Source organism: Triticum urartu, chromosome 2A (assembly GCF_056163025.1).
Source record: "Triticum urartu cultivar PI428250 chromosome 2A, HENAU_Tu73, whole genome shotgun sequence".
NCBI lineage: Eukaryota > Viridiplantae > Streptophyta > Magnoliopsida > Poales > Poaceae > Triticum > Triticum urartu.
This window is the reverse complement of record NC_141874.1, coordinates 744,764,664-744,777,381: the sequence shown is the minus strand read 5'-3', so window position 1 is coordinate 744,777,381 and position 12,718 is coordinate 744,764,664. Positions and strand designations below refer to the sequence as shown.

The following is a 12,718-nucleotide window of genomic DNA, read 5'->3' as shown; positions in this document are numbered from 1 at the left end:
TCATTACCTGGGAGTTGTGGAAACATCGCAACGTTATTGTGTTTGACGGAGCATCCCCTTCGATGGATGTGCTTCTTGATAGGGTGAAGTCTGAAGGGAGGATATGGCCGATAGCCGGCAAGTTCAAAGAGGACGTTGAACCCTTCTTTGGTAGTTTAGAAAGATGGGCGCATAGGGAAGGGTAAAGTGTAACGGAACTCTTGTAAACTATGATGGAGACAATCTTTGCCTTTTTTTTCTTTAATATATAATATGCACGCTCGTGCATATTTGAGAAAAAAAAAGAAAAAAAGTCTACAATATTGTCCTGAAAAATTGAAGCATGATTTATGCGTGCGGATTCTGAAGGTACACGTTGGACAATTAGTGTGTAACAACCAAAGTATTTTTGCACCCGTAGCAACGCACGGGCAAATATTTTTTTAACATGGTGCAGACGCAAGCGCTCATATACACACGCATACACTCATCCCTATGAACGCACACATGCACATCCTACCCCTATCAGCACCTTCAAAAGACTGAGCCTGTATATTATCTTGAAATTTACGAAGTCACCCGTAGTCACGCACGGGCAATTACCTAGTTTCATAATAGTACTGTATTGAGAAGAAACAATATTATACGTGCATGCATTTTCATTTTCAGTAAATAAACTGAAGAAAACAAAGGTTGCATATATTATCAAGTAAGTACATTAATTATTGGTAATGGTACATATACATATATATGCTGAAGCAATCAAGATGTGTTTTGGATCAATACACACAGTAAAGATGCATAAATACATACTCTACGATTAAAAAAGTTTAAGAAAGAAGTAGTGAGAAGAAAAGCAGCCGAGTAGAGTACGTAATCCAGAGGCCCCCTGGCTCATCCATCCAAGAAGCTAATTGAGGACTTCAATTTCTGCTTCGCTCGTATCTCCTTGGGCTTGTGCACCTTCCCTCGTCTCCCCTGCGGCAGCTTGGGCTGGTTCCCCATCCCACCTGTCGATCCCGATGTGGTAGAGCAGGGCCCAGAGATGGGTGATGAACTCGCCACCCTGCGAGAGATGCTGCATGTGCCTCTGCATGTCGCCATACGGCGCGGCGTAGAGCAACGTCTGGACCCATAGGAGGGCCAGCATCTCCCAATGGTCATCAGAGCGGCGGCGCGGCGTGCATCCCGGAGGCGGAGGACATTCGTTGAGAAGCCGCATGCCCCAATACACACCCATCTCAAGGGCGTCGTCTTCACGTGGAACATAGCGTCCTTGAAATGGATCCAGTCGCACCACTCCCCGTAGTGACTTAAACCCGAAGTGAGTTAAATTGAACATAACGTCCTTGTGCGCGCGCTTTGTTTCCATGGATGGCCCAGGGAGCAACTCCGGCGCAGACACCACCAGATAGGCGCAATACCTGGACAGTGCCATTGCCACGCGCCGATTCCTCTCTCTAGTGTCGTCACTACTGCCGCCGCAGCCGCCTCCTCCGGTGCTTCCTTCCTGCGGCTCTGCTTCCTCGCAGCAGCAAGTCGCGATATGCCAAACAATGACACGGTGCGAGAATGCATAGGCGTCCGACTTGGTAACACCACGCAGCTGGAGAGGGATAGTGGTATAGGGAAGGCAGGATAAGTCTAGTCCATTGGCCACAAACAAGGATGACCACTCCACCCCTATTCTTCTGCTCTTGATCTTGCCCAGGAAATCGGCGATGGATGCCTTCACATCGTGGTGCAGCCTGACGGTTGTGCTGGTATCGCAGGCCCACAATTCCCGGATCACCTGTCCAATGTACTGCAATCCAAACATCTGACGCAAGCCAGGCCATGTCCAGCAAAACCACAGAACCAAGTCACCACAGGGTACTGCAAGCCAGCCATCCGATGTACATAGTCCGCATTTTCTCTTGCGGCTGGTTGCCTCATCAACTAATGAATATTGCCCGAGCTTATCTTGCCAGAGGTACTTGTCAAACCAATTCATCCTGGTAACCACGAATGCTTTCAATCTCACCCACCAGCTGATTTGCTTCTCTTGAGAGTTGGAGCTGATTTGCCCCCAGCTTTCTGGATCTGCGGTTGCCGCTGCTTGCTCCCGCGCTTGCTTGTATTGCTTCATGGCGTACTCATTTTCTTCCCGGGCGTACTCGCAGGCAAAGGCAACTAGCGCCCAATTTGACGTCCAGCACCGCATCAACTGCACCAATTGCAGCAGAGCCAGAGACACCAATATGACAAGAGTGATGGTGAGGTCAGCTGTTCTGGTATTAACAACAATAGTGCTAGCACCAGGACTGTTAGAGCCTGTAATATGGTGGTGGCTTGACATTGCCCCAGGAATGGCAGTCGCTACCCCAACAAAACATATCCCAACGAATGAAGCGAATGCCCAGAAACTACAGTCTCTTGCTTCATGGTAGTGAAGGAACTCATTGCTGGTGAAAAAGACCTCGTACAGAAAAGCCAACTCAACCTCAATCGCGTTCAAGATCCTTTTATAGTCGATGGCCCGACCAATCCCTGCAAAATGTTCAAATTCCTCAATTTTTAACTCCATTTCCCTAGGGGTGTCCAACCCAAGGAAACGCCGTTGTAACAAATGAGACAAAGAGTAGCCAAGGCACACATCTTCAATGCCGTTGGCAGTGACCTCTTTCAACTGTAGCTTATTACCCATCATTTCTTTGCAGCTTGAATGTATATCAGCCATGCTAGTAGTAATATACTCTTTCCTTCCACGTCTCTCTTTTATCTGTATTACGTGGTAAACTGGTAAATGGACCTGAAGTTCCCCACTGTCACCTGCTAAAGTACCGATTTCTGTACCATTAAACTTTCTTACTACTTTTATGGGGGCTGTACCGTGAAACTCTGCTAACTTGTCCCGCGCTCTGCTTGGCTGGACAAGCGCCAATGACATATGAAAGCCCTTGATGAAGGTGATGACAGATAACACACCAATGGCTAATTTACCAACAACACCGGAGATGGTTGAGACACTCATCAGCAGGACATATCCACAGTAGAGGCAAAGCTGAAATATAATCTTCAAGAGTGGGCCCTTGTATTCAAGGCCGATGTAGGTGGTGATTGGGTCGACGCAGCCGAACAATGTGAGTAAGGACACAGCCCATATAGGATACATCTCGCTCTTCACCAGCGAAGACTGCATTAGGCCAATGCTATAAGTCCCAAGGGACAAAGATAACACTTGTGCAGCCAAGAAACCCTTTTGGATAATCCAACTATTGGACCAGCGGCGACAGGACCCAAAGGCAACAAGGAAGAAGGAGCACGTAATTGCCACCAGTGCCAATCCCTCGATACGAAGTACTGTACCCCTAGGACTCCTCCACATATCACTCAACTGATAATGCAACAAGGTTGTTGGCGTTGCATTTTCCAAATGTTGCTCCACATTACCCATGATGCAATGATCACCCTTGAAAATACAAGCCATGATCAGACTTCACTTGCTTCTGAATTATTGCTCTGGTGCTTATCAGATTACTTTTTATTGGCATTTATGAGATCTTTTAATTTCCAGATGAAAGGAAAGCTTGTGAGTACATAGTTAGACGTAGAATCTTTATTTATTTTTCTAAATGCATTCTGAACAATCAGCCTGTCATATATATACTAAATCATGGGTATGTTCCATGACTACCAGATAGTGCAGATGGTTATTCGGTTCCTTTTGGTGAAAACAATCCACCAGGTCTTAGACTTGACACTGGTGATCGCATGTTCCAGGATTTATTTTAGGCCTTTCGGCGATGTGTGTTCAGTGGGATGAGACGTTTCCCTTGACTATGAAGACGTCTCTGACGACTTTGTCAATCTTAAAATGATGTGTCGGCTTAGTCTTTGGTAGGATGTGCATGCGCGTGCCTTTATAGGATGGGTGTATATGAATATGTATGAGCGTTTACGTCTACGCTTGTGTTAAAAAAAAAGATACTATAGGTAGTTGCGGGCCTTCACGTGTTTTAGAAGATATAAACTTACGTGTATACAACGGAACACCTACTCTTGGAAGGTTTCAGATAAGACTCGGCGTGTAGATAAAATTGGACGAGGACATGCTATCAAGCGCTTATGTAAAGGAGGCTACGCACCTTGAGCAGGACTACACATATGATTGAATCCCTACAGATTTTAGCGACATCATCTTCATGAAAATCTAGACCTTCACTCGCAAAAGAAAAAGAAGAAAAATCTAGTCCTTAATTACTTCAATTGTTGATCTTGTTGTGGTCATAATTAAGCATACCCGGGAATCCGGGATCCCACCTAGTCCTATGTGGGGGTCAAAAAAGTCCAGGCTGGTCAATCCAAGTTGTTCTTTTAGTATATAGTAGGTAGATATAATCAAAATTCTCTATGTTGTTCTTTATTTGGAAATAAGGTGAAAGTCAAACATTTGTTTGTATGTTTGACCAAGAGTATAGAGTAAAATTTCAACATATGCAATGCTTAATAAATAAAATATCAAATATGAAAATACTTTTCATGATGGATCAATGATACAAATTTTGCATTGTAGATAGTGATATTTTTTTCAAAAAACTTGGTCAAGCATGCAGTTTGACTTCTGAAAAAACTATATACCATATATTTTGAAATGGAGGGAGTACTTTTTAAAAGATAATCAATGTGATGAGCATATAACCACATGGACCACACTTAAAGTAAGCAGAATAAAGAACCTGATGTTTGTGTTTCTCTCATTGATATTAAAATGTGTGTATATCTAATTGTTGTGACATACGACCAACAATAAGAAAAAGTGATGGTTTACCGTACAAAATTAGTATATAACCAGAAGGATCAAGTCAAACATTCCTACGTTATGGTCTATTTACATGGCGATTTCAATATGATGAGCATATAACCACGTGGTCCATACATTTAAATAAACAAAAAGTGTGTGTGTGTGTGTGTGTGTGTGTGTGTGTGTGTTTTCTTATTAATATTTAGATTTGTGTATGTCTAATTATTTGATATACAAATAAATGACCGTTCACCTTACCAACGACTAATTTTTTTGGCCCATTTCCACTAGTGTATCTCTTTATTTTCTCTGGATTAATCTTTTAGTATATAATACATAGACCAGATCAACCACCAAATATGTTGCCCCTTTGCTGGCTAGTGTGCCTCTTTAATTATCTATATTGTTCTGTTAGAATACAATAGGTAGATCAAATCAAAATTCCTACATTGTGGTTTACTTAGTAATTTCTAGCTTTTTAAAAAGAATAATCAGTGTGATGAGCATAGAATCATGTGGACCAGACTGTTAATGTAAGCAGAATAAACGACCCATTTGTTTGTCTTTTCTCATTTATATTAAAATTAGCTTATATCTAATTGTTGTGATAGACAAACAACAATAAATTAAAGTGATGGTTTCCATACCAACAACCGATTTTTTTTCGCCGTTTATCTTTTTTTCTTTCTTTCTGACAAAGGACGTTTTTCATCAAAGGCATGCAAACATATTGAGCAACCACTTGGCTTCTCCCTGGCTAGGATGCACATATCCAACATAATGCACACACGAAAAGCATCATGCCGACAAATAACAAAGTTATACAAGACCAAAGTTGTGCCTAGGCGAGGAAAAACCCGAAGCGATCAACGAGATGCAACAACGATGGTCGACACCAACCATATCATGATTACACATTGCCTACGAGTAAGCTTCTCCAAAAACAACACCTCCAGGAAGGGAATGACATTGGATCCAACTATCTGAGGCTAGATTGTGGGCTTTCACCCTTAAGATTAGGTCAAAAAAAAACCCAGGCAAAGCACTCAACAAGGTAACGACGCAAAGCGCCAGCATTGCCATGTATGACCAACTAGGGTCAGACCTAGGGTTTTCACCCTAGAATTCAAGATCGGATATACTCGAGAAGCGCCACCGAATCGAAGTCCTCATGGGTTATCGCCTCCACTTTCCGTGATTCCACCAGCTACATACAGGCACGGTCATGACATGATATTCCATGCAAGGGATGGCCATGCCGCACAAGCAGGCAATCGAGCCGCGATAAGAGTAGCTCGCCAATAGGTGCCAAACGATGAAAGCTTGTCCTCACACACACGATGAAGCCATTGATGAGGGGGGAAGGTCACCAGCACCTCCCAAATCCGCAATTCAGGACGCTTCGGCAGTCCCACACTTTTCTCCCAGGTGGCCACCGGTGGCAGATCTTTATCAGAAAACACCACTACAAGCCTCCTCTTGCTCACCTGTCCTTGCATGTGTCAACAAAACACCTTCCGGCCATCATACCTAGGAGGAGGAATCTCCGGTATGGTAGGATAATACCATCAAAAATTATTCTTAATGTCGCTGCTGCTTCAGAACCTACGCCGCTACCTCAAGTCATTGCACATTCATCGCCTCATGTTGCCGCACACACATCGCCTCACGCCACAGATCTGGAGCACACCGGGGCTAGCATCGACATGATCGAGGACGCACAAGGTGGATTCAGGACATATGGCTTAGATCGGCGACAAGGGATTATCTGGCTAGTGTACCTCTTTATATTCTATAATTATAGATAGATCAAGTCAAAAGTTTATTGGTTATGGTACATTTACATGGTAATTCCTAGCATTTTTGAAAGAATAATCAATAATGAATGTGATCAACATATAACCATGTGGATCAGACGCTTAAAGTAAATAGAATAAACAGTCAAGTGTTCATGTTCTTCTCATAAATATTCGAATTTGTGAACACTTTTATATGTCTCATATCGGTCTGAACCTTTCAAGGTTTTACTACCATGAAAGTAGGAAGTATGGCCTTGAGCTTAATTTACTACTCCCTCAGATCCAAAATAAGTTTCATGTTTTAGTTCAAACGACACTTATTTTGGATCGGAGGGAGTAGTAGATTAGGTTTTGAACATTATTATCTCTTCTTATGTTTTGCACTTGAATTAGACTAGAAATTAGAAATGTAGTTGTCCTGTGATCTTTTTTGCGTATCCAACCATGCATGTGTGTAGATTAGCATACTCTGCTACATACAACTAGTTGTACATGTATTGATCAGTTAAAATCTAGCCATACAAATTTGAACTAAAGGCACCACGCTTATTTTGGGACAGAGGAAGTATACATATACTAGAGCAGATGCCCGTAGAGATCCGCCAATTCTGGTTGAGTTTATTGGTTAATCTCTACATAATTTGGACACTGCTCCAAAAGGGCAGATGATATGAAAACTAGATCATGGCTTGTGATTTCTTCAGTTCCAAACAAAAGTAGTAGTGCTTCTACATAGTTGATTGATGGCAGGGCAAGGCAACAGAAAATAGTGGCTGTATCCAAAGCATTGTGTTTTGCCTCTCCGCTTTCATGACAGGTACTATAAGGTACAGTACGTAGTTACGATTGCTACAAGCAACAAATTATAGTTTCCCTGAAAGTTGCATACCTTGTTTCCGCCCTGTCGCGCGCTGACTTGGTCCTCCCAATCAGCGAGCCTTCCTCCTCCTTGAGAAGGGCCTACGGACCAAGATGATGCAGATGTTCTAGACCTTAGTTTTGTATCATGGTGTTGGACAGATCAAGATGATGATGCAGACCGACGATCGAGAATGGTTTTGGTATGCGCGCAACACCTCAGATTCTTTCCAGTTGCTCAACGTCTTTGGCCCTTAGGCTTTGTGGGAGCTGGCTGCCTTTGCCTGTGGGCAGGACAGGAGGCATCTTCTCTTTATGCGTTGCTCTTCGTTCACGTATTCGCACACATGACGCGGGACGATATATGGAATCTCAATCCATCCATCGGAGTCCAGGGCACGTTAGGTTGCATCCCAAGTTCGGAATGGCCTGTTAGCGTCGATCAACACACACACAAAGACAGCTCCGCGTGGTGATATGTATCGCCTCTAGCGATACGTATTACAGGCGTCTCACATGGAGCCGTGGAGCGGGTGACCCATCACATAGCGAGCGACAGGACCCTCGTCCCCGCGAGCGAGTGCATGTCACTACCGGACTCGCGGTCTATGCCTACGGCCCAGGGCCGTCGGCATAGATCTATGCCTACGGCTGCCGTTGGCATAGACCCGTCGACGTAGATCATGTCAGACCGTCGGCGTAGTATAGCCGTCGGCATAGGGGCATATGCCGACGGCCTGGCAACAGCCGTCGGCATAGTTTAGCCGCAGGCACTTTTTTTCGTCTGACGGCAACGGACGGCGCCGTCAAAAGCGCCGACGAATCGTGCCGTCGGCATATCTGTGCCACGTGGCATCCCGTGGCGCCTCCTGGTGGCAGGTCTATGCCTACGGCTGCCGTAGGCATAGACGGAATCTATGCCGACGGCTTTGCCGTAGGCATAGTTTTGCCGTCGGCATATGTCTGCCACGTGGTGCCTCCTGGTATCTCCTGGGCTTATATATGCCGACGGCTTTGCCGTAGGCATAGTTTTTTTCTCTCTGTTTTCTCTTTTTCAATTCATTTGACAACATTTCAGAGCAAAATAATATAGAATTATGCAGAAATATGACGGTTCATCATCTAAACATACTCAAGTCCATCATCAGCATCTAAACATACTCAAGTTCATCATCATCATCTAAAGATCATCACCGACGAAAGTTCATGAACATAAAACTAGTGCATGACATGGAACATAATAAAAGTAGGAACATGAAAGGCATGGCACGACGACCACATGCACGGAATCATCATCAACATCAAACAAGACCACCTCCGCCAAAACCACCACCACCAAGACCACCTCCGCCAAAACCGCCACCGCGACCACCATCACTCTGGAAGATCGGAGTGACTGGGGTCGACGGAGCAGGAGTCGAGCCACCGGTCCCCTACATGTTTGAGAGAAGATTCTAACGGTAAATATGATATGATAGTGTTGAATGAATGAGAACTAGTTTGTCAGTAGTTAGGCAAATGTACTAACCGGACTATCACTGCCTAGTGCCACCCATTCATCGAACGTGGGCACGTGTGGGGGTTCTCCCGCAGGTGGTGGTGGGGGTCCCATTTGTGGTGGATCCGTGCGGTTACTCCAAGATGCCAACATAGCCTGGATGTTAGTTAAACAAGCAAACTAGAAGGTCAGAAGGAATGAAAGTGCAAAAATTTAGCTTGGTTTTAAGAGGGCAAAACTAACCGTCATCATCTGACGGTTGTAATCATCATTTGCCTTCACTTGTTGCAAGTACTCTCGCACCTCGAGATTCCTATGCTCGGCAAAGGCCTTATATGCCTACATAATTTAGGTTGTCTCTAAGTGAGCAATGCTGAAAATAAACTGAGAATGCTAGAGAGAAAAAGATAAAGGGGAAGTACTTACAGCATGCTGGCGGGCTAAGGGAGTCTGTGAATGCCCCGTACTCTCTAACTGGTTTGGGTTGGTAGACCGAAGCCGTGTGTACAAGATCGAAGGAGTGATCAAGCCATCGAAACATGGATACCGGCCATGTGACTTCCCCTGGATGGCCACCACCGCCGTGTCGTCGGTCTGAGACTGGGCGACCTCAGGAACAGGAACATCCGGATGCAACTTCTGATAGTGTTGAGTGTAAGACTCCAGGTGCTCCTCGGTCTTGCCGTAGTACTGGCTCTCGCCCTCCTTGGGATGACTCCGCTCGCGGGCCAGCTTCCACGACTCAATGTCTGAGAGCGGCCTCTTCAACTTGTCCTCCTGCAACGTCAAACAGAAGTTAGACATACATAAGAACATGACGGTAAAGAAGAACAAAAATGCATCATGCATATAGATATACCTTCATGGCCTTGAAGCCCCAATGGTTCCTGTTTCCTTGGCCGTGTGTCCCGTCTTTTCCACGGTTAGCCCGGGCCTTGATGCTCTTGGCGGCAAACTCTGCATCGTCGCCGAGCCACCTATCCACCAAACTCGCCCATCCGTCATGCCTTCCATAGCACCAACGAGGAACAACCTATGCAAATTTTGGAAGCATGAGATGTGAGCAAGTAATAGTTACCATCATGAACTGCTCCCTGTTCAAGGTAAGTCATTGCTTCTGCGCTTGAGTTTTGGTCATCTTTTGTTGCAGGTAGATGTGGTAGTACTGCGAGACGGCAACCCAGCGCACCTGGTACTGCAACTGACGAGCTTTCTTCTTTGCAGCCGCAAGCAAGACTACGCCGGCTCTGGCCTTGTGCTCATCAAGAACTCTATAGAGTTGCTGCAATCATGCATAAACCAAAAGCAAACAAGGCATGAGTTGAGTGATTCAATGATAAACTATGAACGAAACTGAAGACAAGTGATTCAGAAGAGAACTTACCCAAAATTTGGTGATCACGGCCTTAGCGGCCATCCCGTACTCCGCGTTGCTGCAAGCCTCGTAGTGGGCCCAGCTTGTGGCCAAAACCCGTAGCTGCGGGTCCCTGTCTGGCCGCGGGCAGAATAGGCCAGGCCAAAACTCCTTCAACAGGACAGTGATAAGGCCGTTCGGTTTACGGCCCTTTCCGTGAAGGATCCAGTTTCTGCAAAAGAATCAAAGGATTGCCATGTGTATAATAAGAAAATGTTGTCATGTGTTGAAAATATGATTGAGAGGCACTTACTCTGTCCCCGCAGGTTCAATGAGCCACTTGTGCGCCTCGATAGAAGGTGGTGTAGGTAGTCTGGCATTACCACGCAGCCACCCCTGCGGAGCACCAGGTGGCAAGTCACCCCACAACTCGGGATCAACCTCCCCTCCACCACCCTCCTCACCCTCCTCCTCACCCTCCTCCTCGACCTCCTCCTCCTCGGCCTCCTCCTCCTCGCCCTCCTCCTCCTCACCATCAGGAACATACTCCTCCTCCTCAGACTCAGAAGGTGCCTCTGTATAGGAGGGCATCGAAGAAGACCCTCCTATTTCGGACAGGGCCCGGAGCTTTTTGCCCTGGCTGCCTCTCCCCCCACCGCCTCCTCCTCTAGGGTCTCCTCTCCCGACCCCTCCACCTCCCTGTGAGGTGTCATCCTCGCGTAGTCGGGAGGGAACCTTCTAGGCTCGTCCACTCCGAGTAAGTCCTTTGAATTTACTGAGGAAACTGGCGCCGCTGGACTTGCCCATGATTAGCAAACCTACATTGAGAAGAGAATAAACAATTAGTAAGGATATCAAATAAACAAGCATACAGGAAAAACATTAATAACAGAAGAGCACATTAAGCATACTATTGTAATGATCATTAAAAGAATTTACATTTTCTAGAACCCATATGAATCATCACTATTGTAATCTATTTGTGGACCGGTCTCATCATCACTATCACGCATATCTTCGTCGTTGTCTGACGGAGGTGGAGGCTCTTCCTCATCGTCAGCGTCTTCATTTAACTTTCTAGCATAATTATGTCTCTTTGATTCACAACTGCCTCACCATCAATCCGTGCATCGTCGTCGTTTGGGTCCAGGTCAACATAACCCAAGTCATCATCCTCGTTGTTTCCGACCACGTCATCATGTTCCTCTTGATAGAACACTCCCTCGTACGTCATGGGGTTTATGTTGTAGTAATCATCATCATTCGGGTCCGGTAGCTTACCATGTGGCGACACCTTGAACACAACTTCCCAACCCTTTAGGTACTCTTTCTGGCATGGGTAAGGCAGATAATATACTTGTGTGGCCTGGGTAGCAGCGATAAAGAGATCAGCTCCAACATAGACGGTTGATGGTTTAACTTCAACTAAACCAACAGAAGGCGTATGTCTCAGACCCTTTTTGGGGTCGAACCATCGGCATTTGAACACAGTGAGACTTAGGTGTTCGCGACCACGTTTGAATGTAAGCTCGTATATTTTTCCTACCCTTCTGTAGTAATCTACTTTATTATCTCCTTCAGTGAAGACTCCGGTATTTATGGTTTTGGGATCAGGCCGACTATTCTGGTGCTCCTCTGTATGGAAGCGATACCCATTCACATCATACTTTTAGCATGTCATGACGGCAGGGTCAAAACCCATGGAAACCCATCTCAATTCTTCATCCATTGATTCGGTCGGATCATTTCCCTACAAGTTTAATTGAAATTATAGGGTGCATGAGTTTAATTGAAATTATAGGGTGCATGAGTTTAATTTAAATAGGTAATAGTGAAGTGTGAAAAATTACTTTCTCCATGAACCACGCAATGAAAATTTTCCTTCCATCAGCACCCTTTCGGAGAAGAGCAAGTGCCTCCGCTTCAGTCGGAGGCAGCATTCCCGTCCACTCTTCTTCAACGAATCGACTACAATAAGAAAAGCGGTATAAGAACTAGGCAAAGTGAACATAACGAATTGACTAAAAGAATGGTGCAAAGGTATTACCTCATCCACTCATCCTTAACTTCCTTGATGTTGTGCAAGATATAGAACATGACATCCTCCCACTCATCTCGTGGCATGAGATAAGGTGTCGAGCATCCAGCCCTGCCACCTTGCCTGATGAATAGAGGCAACTTGGGTTTATACTTGGGTTCTTCTGTATTGTATCGAGACACCTTATTGTGCAACGTGGGAACATGGTCCGGATAGTAGGCTGTCCTGAGGTCTGCCACCTCCTCTAGGATAACTGCCTCAGCTATGGAAGCTTCAATCTTAGCTTTGTTTCCACATTTCTGTCTCAGATGCTTGTTCTGTCTCTCAGGGCCGTACTGCCAACGATTCTACACAGGCCCCCCAACAATACCTCGTTCACGAGGTGCAAAATGAGATGTGTCATCGGAGT

General features: G+C 45.3%; 2 protein-coding genes across 2 annotated transcripts; both read right to left on the bottom strand.

Moving 5' to 3' along the window:
- Positions 1 to 758: 758 nt before the first annotated feature.
- Positions 759 to 3,543, bottom strand: LOC147987588 (uncharacterized). The gene has a single exon (XM_087540380.1). The coding sequence runs from the start codon at positions 3,446 to 3,448 to the stop codon at positions 890 to 892; it is 2,559 nt and encodes an 852-aa protein (XP_087396506.1). The 5' UTR covers positions 3,449 to 3,543; the 3' UTR covers positions 759 to 889.
- A 5,177-nt stretch (positions 3,544 to 8,720) lies between these two features.
- On the bottom strand, positions 8,721 to 9,733 carry LOC147987587 (uncharacterized). Its single transcript, XM_087542440.1, has 4 exons — positions 9,344 to 9,733; positions 9,161 to 9,256; positions 8,948 to 9,073; positions 8,721 to 8,852 (listed from the first exon to the last, which is right to left on the bottom strand). Exons 1-4 carry the CDS (start codon positions 9,731 to 9,733, stop codon positions 8,721 to 8,723), a joined length of 744 nt encoding a protein of 247 aa, XP_087398566.1.
- Positions 9,734 to 12,718: the final 2,985 nt, after the last annotated feature.